Source organism: Manacus vitellinus, unplaced genomic scaffold (genome assembly GCF_001715985.3).
Source record: "Manacus vitellinus isolate BGI_N305 unplaced genomic scaffold, ASM171598v3 scaffold_2_pilon, whole genome shotgun sequence".
Classification (NCBI taxonomy): domain Eukaryota; kingdom Metazoa; phylum Chordata; class Aves; order Passeriformes; family Pipridae; genus Manacus; species Manacus vitellinus.
Window position 1 is genome coordinate 18,527,989 of NW_021940208.1, and position 15,786 is coordinate 18,543,774.

Sequence of the window (15,786 nt, forward strand, 5' to 3'; positions counted from 1 at the left end):
ATTTTCAAATGGCCTTCCAAGATGGTGTTTCACCTTTCTTCCCTTTCCCATCACTTTCCGTGATTCATAGTTTGAAATGTGTTTACTAGTTCCCCTGATGGAGGGTGTGTAAGACTTGGAAGGCTTTGCAGCCCCAGCCACCTATGTACATGGAAGCATCCAGACACCATATGTGTCCCCTCCCAGGTTACAGATTGTCATTCCTGCCCCATGTGAATAAAATAGTAATTTCTAGGCTTGCCTTGAAGTTACTCCCCATTATCCTCAAAAGTAAGAAGGGCCAAAGTATTTCAAATTCCACTTTTCCTACAAGGGGATGTTCAAGATTTTTCCACTTCTTGGAGACACAGTTGCAAAAGGGCAAAAGGAAAATTATTACAGTTTAGGTTTCTAATTTCCACCTCACACCAGATCTTGCCACAGAATAAAAGGGAACTAATTCAGAGTTCTTTATGAGATAAAAAGAATTTATGATACTTGAAACAGCAGGAGAAGACTAGAGTGGCTATGAAAGAAAGGCATTTGAAACTCTCTACCACCCTTTCCAGCTAAAAAAAAAAAAAAAAAAAAGTGGCGATGAGTGTGATTTGGTACTTACAACTAGAAGAGAGGAAGAGAGGAGAATTCAACATCTTCCCAAGCATTCCTCAGCACTGCATTCATTACACCAGCGGTGTGCTTTGGACCTGACAACACCATGTTTCTAATTTCAATACAACCAGTTACTAGCTGTCTCTAAATAATTCTGAGAAGGTAAATCTAGAATGCTGTTGCACAGCTTTCCACTGGAAACACCTATTGATCAGCAAGTGGAAGTACAATTTGACAGCTTAGCACTTTGCATTTAAGGGATGGAATAAAGAGGAGTATTGTTATGCAGTGATGGAAGCAGTAGAGAAAATGCTCGTCTAATTCAGGCAGTGATTTTTTAACAAAGTTTTCCCAAGTGTTAGTGAAAACTTTTGTGTCTTGAGATGAAATGCTGAGACTGTAAATCTATTACACAAGGCTATTTTCAACGGACTGTATGTTTATACCCATTTGGAAGTATGCTGGTGAGCAGAGAAGAGGCATTAAAACAGAAGATGGTGGTTATAGGCACTGAGACCACTTGTTCCATGATAAATGCTACTGGTGTACGGTTGTTAGCTCTTCTGTGGAGATTTTAAAATGAGGAATGCGTTTGCTGCATTGAAGTCAGTGCATGATATGACCTCAGAGAAAACAGTCATACAAATCTAAAGCAGAAATAGAGTTATTTTACCTAGAATTAAGTAACACAGAAGATTCAAGCTCTTTGGGATAGAAACAGAAGTGCTCAGTCAGAACACTGCCAAATTTCATTGCATGCACTGACTGCATACCTAGCAAAGAAAATCTCAGCACAGCCTGAAGGAAAATTATATTGACACTCATGTATTATCAAAAGTTGAATGTTCAGTAATCACCAATACAAAGAGGCTGAAAGTCAAATCTTGATCTGCTTACCTGGCACAGAGTTTGAATTGTGCTTGCTCAGCAAGACAGACCCAGTGGAGCCACGCTTTGAACTCAAGGAGCAGTGAGGGAGACCTGGATGTCTGCAAGTGTTTGGCTGACCCTTCTGCATAGTTAATATTGAACAATTTGTTAGGCTGTGTGTTAGAAAAAAATATATTGACTCAGAGCAGTGAGTGATTGTGTTGTCCTAAAACACAAAAACAAGCTTTCTTTGTAAGAAAAAAACACAAACAATTGGAAGCCACATTGTACATTTTCTGTCATTTACACTAAAAAAACCCTCAAATAAACAAAGAAAAGTTTTCATCTGACAGATATGCAGGTGAAGTGACAGCATTGTGCCAGCAACTTATGGTCAGATTTTGTCCCTCAAAAATGGGCTGCTTGCATCAGAAGCACAGTCACTGTAGGCTTCCTGGACAGTTTTTGAAGAAGGTAGCCTTTTCCAGAAGCTGACAAACATCTTGGCTAGACTGACTTAGAGTAACACCATGAGGCTATTTCTTTCTTTTGATTGTTGACAGACTCCGGAAAAAACAAGCTCCTAATGAAGGAGCTTCAGCTAAGTGCCTACTTATTTGGGCTGCCCAAGTACAAATAGGATTGATGTAGGTTTTAGTTAACAATTAGCATATGAAAAGAGAATCAAGATATATCTCAGAATCTTTTGTCCCTAGAGACTCAATGAGTTTTTTTTCCTTAAATGTTATCAATGGACTTAGCATCACTAATACCCTATTTTAGGCTGTGGTATTTCTGAGACATGCCTCTACATCCCAATTTTTAAGATACTTTGGCAAAGAGATCCAGTGAAGGCATTACACCTCCCCTGAAATCAGGTCTGTAGCTGAACAGGAACCTGGCTCTTCATTCCTTGCTAAGGGACAACTGCAGCAATGCCCCTGTGCATTTAACAACTAACCTCCAGCTTCTGCAAGTAACTAGTGGGTGATGCTAAACACCTTTTTCTGTTGCTGCAGCTCTGTTGTCATAACTGAAGTAATTTACAGTAATTGAATTTCAGTACCTTGTCAGACTGTATCCCAAACTTACTCTTGGCAGACAATTACCAGCCTTGGTTCTGGGCCTGCCACCCCCTGTTCCCACCCCACAAACTTCCTCCCTTAGGGAATGGGAGTTGATGGTCCCCTGGACTGTTCAGACCTCCATCCCTCTAACAGAGCAAGTACTTAATTACCAGCAATGGAAGACTAACTCCAATCCTGCCTGCTTCTTCTTTGGTCTCTTCTTTAAAAACAGCAAAAATCAATCCCCAAAACTGATCTGAATCAGTGCAGAAAAGATGGAAGTTGTAGAAACAGGCATGGCAAATGCCCTGTCTGCACTTAAGAGGGATGATAGCCCATTCTGTGCACTAGAAGAAACTTTGTCAGATCACAACCGGCATTTAAATCCATCGACTCATTATTAGCAATTACCTGTAATTTTCCCCCAAGAGTGTTTATTTTCTATAAATAAAATCAAATTATCTAAATGCCTTGATTCTGTAGTTAAACAACAGCTTTATCTCCTGGGAACATCTCCCTGACCCTAACAGCCTGTCAAGATGTTTTATTCTTAGATGTCCCAAAACATATTGAGTTCACACAATTGAATACCAGGTTTTGCAATGTGTGGGGTTATTTATTGCTTCGTAGTCCTGATTGAACTGTTTTGTCCTAAGGAGACGAAAATGGCAGTTCGAGACCTTCCTTTAAAGAGCAGTCCATGCATCACGCCTGCTCAACTGTAACTTAAGAAGCGTAACTCAGTAAGCAAACTTAGCTCGATCTGTTTCCTCCCCGTAAAGATCCGTGAGGCATTTCTAATTGGAATTTGTTTGCTGTGCAGTAAGCAACCAAATACACCAAGCTCCTACTCCTAGAAAGAAAAGTGTTGTTACTGGGAGGCGACAACCCACGAATTCCCGGGGAGGGGGCGGGGAGGAGTGAGTGTATGATGTCCTTGGACAACGAGTTTCTCTGCAACTACTGTTACATGAGAGATCGCAAGTGCCATGTGTCTTGTCAAGGAAGCACAACGGAAATACTGAGTGAAGGGAAAATCGTTTTTATTTCCTCGTCTTTTCCCTCTAGCCCCACGAATCGCTCCCTCCCCTTGGCCCGGCGCAGGGATCCCAGACTCCCCGACGGTGGCACTGCAGCGGGGGACGGGAGGGGGCTACGCTCAGCCCCTCAGAGAGGACTGATCCGGCCGTCGAGTCTTTCCGCAGGCTCCTCCGAAAAGCCAATTCAGGAAAGGGTGCAGGGCAGAGGCGACGGTCCCTCCTCCGAGGGGTCAAAGAAGCCACAGCGAGGTGCGGGCGCCCGGCGGGACGCGCGAAGGGCTGCGGGGCTGCGCCTGCCGCCCGCGGACGGGAATCTTCACCCTAAGGGCCGTGGAGGCACACAGAGGCGAACCCGAGGGCAAGAGAGGGTCTACCTCTCCCCGAGGATCCCACGCCTCTCTTTCCCCCCCTTCCTTCCCGCCCTCCCCGTCTCACCCCCTATCTCCGGCCCGGCGGGAGCTCTCCCCGATAGAACCGGCCTGGAAGGCATGCAGGCGCAGCTCGAAGGTAATCATTAATGGCCGTGCCCACCGGGCGTGCGGGGATAGGGGCGGCGAGGTGAGATAAAAATGGGCGGCGAGGAGTGGAGGCGGGTGCTGCCGTCGCGGAAGCCCCGCCGAGAGCATGCCGTCGCCGCGCCGCTGCTGCCCGTGCTCCTGCTGCTGCTGCTGCGCGGCGCCGGGACGGGGGGCGCCGGGGCAGGGCGCGGGGACCTGGTCCCGCTTCGCCCGGCTGCCCTACCCGCAAGACCAGCTTTTCCTCCACGACACCTTCCCCGACGGCTTCCTGTGGGGCGCGGGGGGCAGCGCCCGGGGGGGGCCTACCAGACGGTAGGCGCTGGCGCCAGGGCGGCAAAGGGCGCCTCCGTCTGGGACGCTTTCGCCCATCCGCCGGCCACCGCCCGCCGGGGGCCGCCCGGCCGGGCGTGCCGCGGGCGGCGACGTGGCCAGCGACAGCTACAACAACGTCATCCGCGACGTCGAGGGGCTGCGGCGCCTTGGCGGGTCTCCCACTACCGCTTCTCTCGCTGTCCTAGGTTCCAGGCTTGCGCCAACGGACGGCGCCCGCCAACCTCGCCGGACTGGCGCTTACCGGCGGCTGCATGCTCCGCCTGCGTGAAGGTCGGGGAATTATCCGTCGAGCCCGTCGTCACCCTGTACCACTGGGACCTGCCGCAGGCCCTGCAGGACGCCTTCGGAGGCTGGGCCAGCCCCGTCCTGCCCCAGCTCTTCCACGACTACGCCGAGCTCTGTTTCCGGCACTTCGGCGGGCAGGTGCGCTACTGGCTGACCATGGACAACCCCTACGTGGTGGCCTGGCACGGCTACGGTACGGGGCGACTGCCGCCCGGAGTGCAGGGAGGCCCGCGCCTGGGATACCTGGCGGCCCACCACCTGCTCCAGGTAAATGGTGGGTGGTGGGAAGGGGCCCTGGCAGCTCCTTGGCCCCCAGGCCGTGCCAAGGGGGAGGGTGCAGAGGCCATCCTTTGCCCTCCCCGTTGGCAGACCTGTTCCCTGGTTGACCACTGGCATGGAAGACAAATCAATGCCCGACAGTACGGGCAGCCAATCTATGGGCAAAGGATGGCAAAACTCAGAGGTGGGAGGCAGGAACTTTGTAGCTATGATTATTTCGAGTTGGTGGAAAGGTGCAGAGTTAAAGCACTCTGTATTTTGCAGAAATGTTCAATCCTGATGCCAGCAGTTCGATTGCCATTCTGGGTGTAGAGGGGATGCACTTGGCTGTGCCAGTCGAGTGCTGGATTTCTAAGGTGGAAATGCTTAATAAATAAGACTGTACAGGGCATTCATGTATTTGATAAAAAAGTCTTACTGAGTTAATGGAGATGTTATGTTAGAGGTGGCTAAACTGTTTTAAAGACGTTTTCTTGACGAAGTTTGTGGTTTTTTGAGTATGAACACTTTTTGGGAAAAGAGAGCTTCAGTTCCCCAGTTAGTCTAGTAAGTGGCATAAGTATTTTTGTAGGTGTATGTAGTATTTGCTGGGAGAAACCATTGTGGATTCTCAGGAAGAATTAACTGTGCACAAATCCTTCCAGCGACAGGTGAAAGGCTTCAGTATAGCTGGAATGGTGTAGCCCTTAAAGCAGGAGCTGTTGTACCTTACTACCCATTCACATACTCCGCTAATGTCCATCTGCTCAATGTACACTTACTGGCAGGAATTGTATGCTAATGAGTATTGTATATTAGACATGAACACCAAGAAAACAACACATGCCTTATTTGGCTTTTTGCCACTTCCCTGCATTACTTTTTCATTCTTTAGTGCTACACATAAGCCAAAGGAAAAATATAGATGGGAAGAATGTTGGTAAAATTTGAGATTAAATTCCTGGTCCTGAAAACTTTAAGCTCTTCATTTGGTTACCATGGTGTGTAAGTGACCACGTTTCCTGCTTGTGTATATCCAGCATCATCATAGTATCGGAGTCCCTCATAATCTCAAGCATAGGCTTGTTCTTGTAAAAGCTCTTTGAAGGAAGGTGCTTTTCTACTTAACAAATGAGAAACTGCGCTACAGACTTGCCTACACCATGTAAAAAGTATAATTAAACCAGGAAAGTCTACTAATGATAGGTTTAGTGACAGAACCTTACTATTAGTTTTGTCCTGGTGATTGTCCATCAGGATTTTCACATTAGTGGACCTTTTACGCACAGTGTAAGGTGGCATGGTATCAGGGGTTTTTTCCCATGTTTCGTGAATGAGGAACTGAAACACAGATGTAATTGAGACCTAAAGTGTTCACTGGTTGATAGTACCTTTCTCCTGGCATGTAATCTTTTTAGCGTATTGGTAAGTTATATTATAGTTCCAGCTCTTCTACAGATCAGATCCCCAAATCTCAACTCACCTACGGAGAAGATCAGAGACATGCAATATATGCAGAGATGCTCTCATCTCTGACTCCTCTGGGCAGGAGTCCTCAGTAGAGGCAGAGGTAGAGCCAGCAGAGAGAACAGCTTTAACACTGAAACTCACCTTTTCCTTCTTATATCTCCGTAGCTTATTGATATTAGACCTTTCAGCTTGTGTAAGCAATGAAGTAGGAAGCTACATAGTGCGGCTTCTTCACATCCTGATATCCGTAGATAAAGTGTATGTAATTGTGTAAGGAAAGATTAAGTTCTGCAGTACATGGTAAAGAATGAATTACATTTCCACGCACAAATTAAATTCGTCTTACATAGTTCTTGAGTGACTGACTGCAACTTGAATGATGTTTTCTAATGTGTGTCTGTGGGTTTCATATAGTTTTGTAGGTGAGTTTGTTCGTTTCTCAGGAGTGTGCACAGCCTTGATTTGGGTCAGCAGGGTGTACAGTAGTACTGCTCTATCACATAAGCTACAGGATGTGTGCAGCACCAGATGGTGTTGCTGGAAGATACAGTCCTAATAGACCTACCAGAAAAGATGTGCTTGTATCATCCGCACAAAGAAAATCCCCTTTCAGTTGCCTAACCTTTTGCAGCTTCTGTCTTACATTACCAAAAAAGTCTGGTTCCAAGTTTCTTCTTAATCCTTTTTTTCCTTCTCTGTGTCAGTCTTATATTTTATTTTTTTTCCAGGGACACTGAGTTTGCAGAACATATTTGGGTTTTTTAAAGATAAAATGTATTGTCATAAATGTTTGATTCTTAGCAAACGAGCAGACCAACTCTTAATATGCATGTTTTCTGACTTTTTTTCCCTTATTTAAAATATGCAGTTTTAAGTGTCTTCTCTCAGCATATATTCAAACCAAAGACTCGCAGAAGTGGAAAGCTAAAGCTAGTGAAAGCTCATGCCTTCTGATTTATTTTACTGGATCCTAATTATGCTAAAAGGCAAAATAATTTCCTATAAGTTCTTTAAAATTTGACAGATATAAATGTGGATTTTGGGCTCTGTCTTTCTGAGTCACTTATTTATTATCTGAAGAAATAATCAAATAAGACTTTGATTCAATTTAAGTTGTTCAATTCAGGGTTGGCGAAAAGTTTGGTCTAGGTAATGATGTTCGAATTTAGCTTGAATGGATTTCATCATATGGTACTGAATTTTTTTATTACCTTTAGTTTTTCTGAACTTCCTTAAGTGAATCATAATAGATGCTAAATGGACAGAGTAAGAGATACTTTTAAATAAACAGGAGCAAGTAAAAATAGTGTAAAAATCTCATAAGAAAAAAGATTTTATTAATGCATCCTTGGTGTGCTGTTGAGGGATGTTGATCAGTTTTCAGTGAAAATTTCACCCATTTATAGTATTTCCACTGACATTTGTTACTTTTGGTGTCTAAGCCCTTCAAATGTGGTAAGAAATGGAGGAAATGGTACATGTTTATTCACCAAATAAATGGAATGGATCGAGTATATTTCATATAAGTTGGCATTCTCTTGAGTCAACAGCCAGAAAATGTAATGCCAACAATCTGTCATGTATATAATGCATCTCTTTCTCTAGGCAGGAGTTGAGAGAGGTCAGTGTATTATGTTCTCGTTTTTGCAAATGCGTTTTTTCATTAATGGTTCACAGTATGTTGTCTGAGTTGAACATACTTGGATTTACTCAATATAAACAGCATTTGCAGAAACAGAAGAACACGTCGTTTCCCTGAAGAAGTGAGTGGAACTGCTGCCTGGAAACCAGTCACATGGTAACAGACTGATTTCTATTCCAAAACTCTTTCCAAAACAAAAGGTAAGTACTCTTTTGTTGACCTTCAGTGCTAAACCTAATAAAGTATCAGTAATTTCAGCGTAGGAGAGTGGTCTTTTCTTGGTGCCTATTGTTTCTTTCAAAATTTAGATGGCCTTCAAATTTTCACTCAGTGCAAGTGAAGTGGTTTGGGATTTTCCTGAAAGTAACATGTAGTTGTGAACACATACAGAATTTTTAGAAAAAAGGAGGAATAATTCTAAGTAATAGTATTTTTTTCTATTTTTTCTTTCTTAGGACCTAATTCAAAGAAGAAATTGGTTCTGCTCTGGTTTTGAGTATCAGTCGGGTAGTATATATTTACAGTAGTGATTATTCTAATCATAATTTATTTGAATCAGGTATCTTTCAAGTGTCGGAGATGACAAAGAAGTGCAGTCAAACCATAGTGCAAGTTCACATCTGATGCTGCAGTTTTCTGTGCCAGTAGCTACCAAAGGTTATACTATGTTTACAAATTATATTAAAAGCTATAGTGAACCTCTTTCAAGCTTTAATCATCAAAAGAAAAAGCAATGAATTGTTTTTCATTTTAAAATGTGTTAAACAGAGGAGTTTGGGTTTCAAAGAGGTGCATTTTATTAAAATTAGCTCCAAAGATAGTATTTGTAACTTTCTCCTTGCTGTTTTCTCCTTGTTGTTTTCAAATATTGCACTGTAACAAAAAAAAGCAGTTTGTTATCTTTACAGGGTACTGTGACTTTTAGTTACAGAAATACAGAAATATCAGGACTGCAAGGAAAGTAAAATGTAAGAAGTGTAGGGGTTCTATACCTTGAAAAACTTTTTAGAGATTATGGGAAATCTTACTAAAGCTCAGCAGGCAGGATCTGGAAAGACTACACTAAAGTGGTATGGAAGCAGAATTTGTGTTCTCTGTGTGGAAGAAAACCAGGTCAAGCCTCTAGGTATGTTAAGTCCCACCTCAGTTCTTTTCCTGTTTATTATGAAGATGAGGATTTCTTGAGAGTCTGTGTTCATGATGAGGTTTTTAGTGCTTAATAGTTGTGGCTTTATAGCTAGGAATCTCAGTGCTAAATTCTATTGTCAGCCCCAAATCTGTGTTTTCATGTCTCATTTTAAGTGTGCCACGTGCCTGATTTTTAATTGTTACAGTAACTGTTGCTGGAGGTACCTAGGTGATAATTCTGGTTCCTAGCCAAGGCAGTCTAGTATGGTTCCTTTTTAAATAGCACGCTTTTCACATTGGGCAGGACTCTGCTCAGTGCTGGAAAGATAATGGTTAACAGCAGGTTGATACAGATAAGAGTGTTTAGATCGGTGACATAAAATTCACATCTGATAAAGTCTCACTGGGTACATGAGTGTATAGCTGTCTACTTGATACTGTTTCATTGTGCATTAATAAAGCCTCATAAAGTGTGAGATATTCTTGGTTCTCCCCTTCAACCTCTTTCCTCAAGCAGAAGACATCCTGTATTTGTTGTAGTTTTGAGGAATCCTAAGTAAAATGTGTGATAGAACTCGTGTTACTGTGCATTCCTTTTTTTGACAAACTTTTCCATTTCACCTTGTTTCTATGCATGGTTTCTAGTACTTAAAGGTAATTAGTTGATGGGCTTAATTCCTACCTGCACGTGGGACCTGGAAAATAAAGTCTTGCTTCAATTTTGCAGACTGAAATGTATATTTTATTTCAAGATAGTTCACTCTTTTTTAGTGCCTGCCTTTCCTTTTAGACTGAAAGCTAGGAGCTCTTAGAGCTTTTCACATGAAACCTCTATTCCGCCATCGTCAGCAGGTTGAAAGTGCAGAGACAGTCCTTTCTGCTGAAAGTGTTGTCTTCTGTAAGGAAGAAATGCTTTGTCACGTAAGAGGAAGTTGTTTCACTCATCACATACCCACCTTCTAGAAGGTCAGATTCTGATCTTTCTTGATTTGGGACAAATTAAATCAGAATATGACTAAATATGACTAAAGCTAACTACTTTAGCTTTGTTCCCCACATTTATTAACTCTTTCTTTGAGGCCAGGTTGGATGGGGCTCTGAGCAACCTAATCTAGTGGAAGGTGTCCATGCCCATGGCAGGAAGGTTGGAACTAGATGATCTTTAAGGTCCCTTCCAACCCAAGCCATTCTGTGAATCTATGACCCTATGACAGGTTCTAGCAATTATAGGATGTGTGTTGCTGGTTTTAGTATTAAATAAAGCTACTTATGCTTGCGTATTTGCCTGCCAAAGCATATAGAAGAGTGTTGCAGGTAAAACTGTGAATGCTGATATTAGATTAAATCAGAAGAATGGAACAGAAGAATATGGTTGTAGATAACATCTCAGGATGTTTAGGAAATTACTGAAATGAAGACTGGACAGATCTCTGATGGACAAAGTGACTCATAGAACATGACCATGAAAGAAGAGACTAGCTGCTGGAGGAGGAGATGGATTGCTTCACCTGAGAGAAAATATGTAAGCAAAAAGAGGTGAGTTGTCAAGAAGGAAGAATAACAAAGCACAAAAGGAGAGAGTGATGTTGGCCATGGCAAGGGACTGGAGCCTTCAGTAAAATGGGATGAGTAGGAGATGAATTATAGGAAGGGAAGGAATTTGATTCACACTGATGCACTCTGTAAATACTCCTGGACATAAATATGACTGGATGAAAATTCAGAGTTGAAAGAGCATATGCACACACACACACACACACAAAGATGAAAGTTCTTTATCAATACAGTTAGATGGACTCTTAGAAGTCTCGGATAGCTTTGCAGGAAAGAGCTGCTGTAATGGCCTTTCAGTATTAATGGTAGGAACAAAAATCTTTTAAGACAGCTGGAGTAGTTTGAGAAAAGAGATGTGATGCTTTTGGTGGCAGAGGAGGTACCAGTAAATGTCTATTCTTCCTCTTTGCTTGCAAATTGATGACAGAATGATATATGGCATGATTTAATTCTGAGAACATAGTTCAATGAAGGAAATTAAATTCAATCTGTATTAACAGTAAGTAGCTTGTTTAGGATATCAGTAATGACAACTTCTGGCTTGCCGTGGTAGCTTTAAGTTGAATCTGATAGCACAAAACACTCTTAAAAAGCCTGGCCTGTTAAGTTTTTGGTATTTCTCCCTGGAGATTTGTCAGGGAACGTCCTTCGACATGCATGCTGGAGTAAGAAAAAGCATTTTAAGAACCTCTGGATTTGGCCATGTTGAAGCACATTTGTATTGCTTCATTTTTATGTGTTTAGTTTGAAAAGAGAGAGCATTCTGTGTTATGGAGAACTGCAAAAGTTTAATGTTTAGCTTTGTTTTGATTCTAAAAAGAAACCCCCAAAAGCATGCCCCAAAAAACAAACCAACCCATATTCTAAATTCTCCCAGTTACTGAAATCTTTGCAGATGCTGTTTACAACAACTGATATAGGAACCAAGGGACTGGAACCACAGACAGCTGGATCTCTCTGATATCTGCATGCAGAAAGCACAGGGGCTTTTGCATGTATCAGGATCTGGTCAGCCTGGGAGGCTGAAAGTCCAGGGAATGCTGCAAGACACCCTGTGACATGTTCTTCAGCAAGTGCTGAGCTGACAGGGAGGCATCCACATTTCCAGGGAGCTTTCACTTAGGTCTGCACATGATAATTTTGTTACTTGCATTTGAGGTCTCATGTTGACAGCTGAGATTTGACTTTTGTTTTAGTCAGCTTATCACACCTGTAAAGACAGCTGAATAGTTTAAAATTGTCCAGGAGAGGTTATACTATGGAAATGCCTTTCAATTTTTTGAGTCCAAAAGTCAACTCAGGAATCCTTTTGTAGGTAATCGGTTAATGCCCTTACTAAAGGCTAGAAAATGTTGGTATCACTGGGATTATATTTTACAAGCTATTTGCTTTACAGTTGGGAAGACAGTAGCATCTGTTTGTTTTGATCTTGCTTCTAGAAAAGACATCAAATGGTCAGGTGGGGAAAGGGGATAAACTTATAGCTGCTGGTCACATGTTCTGGTAGGAGTTCACAGTGATTTTCCAATGCCTTTTCTCAGTCAGCTTTTTTCTTGTTCTCTTGAATATATAGTAGCTCCACTGCATCACTTGTTTTTCAGAGCTGAGGGCAAAGTTTACTCAATTTGTTTTTTTAACTTTCAGCATTTTAAGAAATAAAATAATTTTTTGCTGCAGGCATGGAACTGTGGAACTTAGTTATTGATTAATTATTCTAATTATGGTTCCTTAACTCAAATGTCTATGGAAATGGTAGAATTATGCAGCATGTATTTTCCTTTGAGAAAGGTTGTGAATATATTGCATTGTCAGGCTGAGTGATTTTTTTAAAATGTTTTATTTATTAACATTTTTAATTTTTTATTTTTTAAGTAATAACATTTTGTTTAAAATTCTGTTCAACAATTCTGACCTCATGTTTGAAAAGAATGTTCAACTGACTCCTGACTGTACAGTGATGACATACTTTTTGCAGTGCTTCTTTAATTCTTCATTTCTTTTCCTGTTGTAGTGAAGTGTTAACTTGGGTACAAACAATGCTGGTGGAGAGAAGGGCCACCACAACAGAATGTCCGTCACCAGTACATGTGCCATCACGAGGTGAAAGCCCAGCCAGAAAGAGTCTTTAACGAAATGTGAGGTGATAGGAAAGAGGAGTATTATGAAAACAGACAGTGCATGAGGATCTGGTGAGATGTGGGGGTGCCTGGCAATAAGAGGGAATGCAGAAGCTGGATCTGTGGGACAGTACTGTATTTTTGTGTGTATATTTAGTGTTGAAAATTAAACTTGATGTGAAATGAGATGACCTGGAGTCCCCATGGATGAGTCATTCTGTGTGTTTTTTTTTTTTTAATAAATGTTATATTAATTTATTTGAGGAAGCTGACTGGTGATTTAAGGAAATCACAGACCGTGATTCACAAGGATGGGGCCTAATTCAAGAAATCTGCATTGGCTTATGATGTCCACTTGCTGTCCCCACAATGGTACCAGTACTGGGAGTGGGGAACACAGTGAGCAGTCTGCAAAAGAAAAGAGGGATGCTACATTAAGTCTGGGTTTCTCAAAGGAGCTTAAGGAAAATAAGTGAGAATTGATTTTTCCTATAGCTTTTTGGGGAAGCCTGTCACTTTCAAGCACTTCAGTAAATTAGCAAGTTGAACAGATGTGTTCCTCTTGTCTTGAAGAAAATGTGCGTTCCCATATTCAAGCAGCATCTCTGCATACAAAGTGTAAGACCTTGGAAATACACTGAAGGAGCTCTTGAACTCTGTTTATCATCCTACTTCCCATCCCAACCATGAACATGCCTCTTGTTTTGAATGAGAAGAGAATATTGGGGTATATCCTGCAGGGAAGAGAACAGAGCTGTGGGAATATGATTCAGCTGCAGTTTTGCATCTTAATTATATGCTTAGCAGAAAAAAAAATCCTTTTTTTTTCATACCTCTCTGTCATATTAGCTAGCTTTTTCTAATCTTCCTAATACCTCCTGAATTCACAAAGTAATGTAATGTAATTAGAACAAGTCAGAAAGATCTAAAACCTTTGAACTGGAATTTGCTGATTCATTGAAATTAAAATATTTGAGAGACTTCAGTTTTCCAGAAAAAGTTGAAAACTAGGGGAAATAAAAATCAATAATTTTATTTTTATTTTGCTGTGAAAAGTCTTAGTCTTCCATTTTAATGTGATACTGAAAAATTTCATTTTGATATACTGAGTCAGTCAGTCATTTCACACTCTGCCTTCTGTATTCTTTCATTGGATGAGTGCCCAGTGCTTCAAATTGGGTCAGTTTACCCTTGTGAAATTGCTGTGTAACCTGCTGCAATATGACTGACTTATTGAAGCTGCAGATTGATGCTTTTTCTTCTTTGATGAAAGAAATAAAACAGAGCTGTCAGGACAGAATTCTTGCACTGTAGTGGTTACTCCATGTCTCATATCTGTAGCTGGGCTGCTTGTGCCACTTTTCTGTGAAACTGTAATTATTCAGTCATTTATCCTGCTCCTCTTTCCTATTTCTGGTAAAAAGAAAAGTGGTACTCATAGGAGGCAGTTGCGTGAAAGGGGGAAAAATTCTAATAAAAGCAGCATCAAATTGGCACAGTCATTCTGATTCTGAATATTAGAACCAGTGAACTGTGGCACAGGGCAGCTCAGAAACAGCCCAGCTTAGGGTAGTGAAATAGAGGCCACTTCAGAATTGGTTGGTGGTGAAATGGTTATCTTTGTAACACTAAGCCATGAAAGGCAAGAACCCTTAACCACACCAGACCCACTTTACCCAAGCTGGAATCTTTTGGAGAGTAATGTTTCCCATGTTACTGGTAGTTTGCAGTAGGTTTGTAGAAACCAGAGGGGATGAATGTAGGTCTGAATGCCATACTGGTACCAGCCTGTGGGATCTGGTTTTGTGGGCTCTTGACTGGTGGTCAGGAAAGAATTTGAATTATTAAGGAACAGTGATGTTTCTTGTTAGGTCTCTTTTTTTCCCTTTCTCCGTGCCATGGCCAGACTCCCAGGATAATTAAGGCATTTTACCTATATATTTTGCCTTCTGTTGCAAGGGTTTAGGATTGTGGTAATATCTTTGATTTTTCTTGTTTTATTCCTGTGGCTCATGATGACATCTGGAGCATTTGGTGGTTTTTTTCTTGTGTTAAATATCTTGGGATTTGCTTTTTGGCTCATAATACCACAAACAGAATCACAGAATCATAGGGGGGTTTGTGTTGGAAGGGACTTTGAAGATCATCTAATTCCAACCCCACTGCCTTGATGTGGCATCCTACCCTTGAGGGGAAGGGAACACCCAAGATTCATAGATGCTCATGGTCAGAAAGAAATGACAAAAGTCAGAGAGTCCACGACTTATCTTCTAGGCTTCTACATGTGGGACACCTTTCACTGCATCAGGTTGCTCAAAAGTCTGTCCAGCCTGACCTTGAACACTTTGAGGAATGGGGCATCAACAGCTTCTGTGGGCAACCTTGTCTGGTGCCTCACCACCTTCATAGTGAAGAATTTCTTCCGAATATCTGATCTAAACCTTTCAGGTTAAAGCCATTCCCCCTCGTCCAATCTCTAAATTCCCTTGTGAAAAGTCTCCAGCTTTCCTGTAGGCCCCTTTTAGGCACTTGAAGGTGTTAAAACGTCTCTCTGGAGCCTTCTGTTCTCCAGGAGGGGGCATACAGTAGATATTATTGTGTAGCATTTAGGGCTAAAGGCTACAATATTGCAGGCAACTAAGCTGGATGATTAATATATCTCCTTTCCATGTTTGGCTGAGGGACTGTTCACTTTGTATGAGTGCTTCTGGGGAATATTTTTTTAGGAATGAAGTGAGTATGGAACACTGAACTATAAAGAGAGAGAGAAATAGGAAAAGGTCAAACATACATTGGAGCAGCATGTTCCCAGTGTGGGAAAGGACCTGGGAGGGTCTGGAAAGACTTGTGGGGTACTAGCATTTTCTAGACCTGAGGACATGTAGAAATGCCTGAGTGAGATATTTAAATGTC

At 41.9% G+C, this 15,786-nt stretch overlaps 1 protein-coding gene across 1 annotated transcript in view; it reads left to right on the forward strand.

The window, feature by feature from the left end:
* Positions 1-4,192: 4,192 nt before the first annotated feature.
* Positions 4,193-15,786, forward strand: part of KL (klotho) — a 49,114-nt gene continuing 37,520 nt past the window's right edge. Inside the window, 4 exon segments of the mRNA XM_025894974.2 lie at positions 4,193-4,375; positions 4,378-4,493; positions 4,495-4,669; positions 4,672-4,971. Coding sequence (XP_025750759.2) covers positions 4,193-4,375; positions 4,378-4,493; positions 4,495-4,669; positions 4,672-4,971 — 774 coding nt within the window.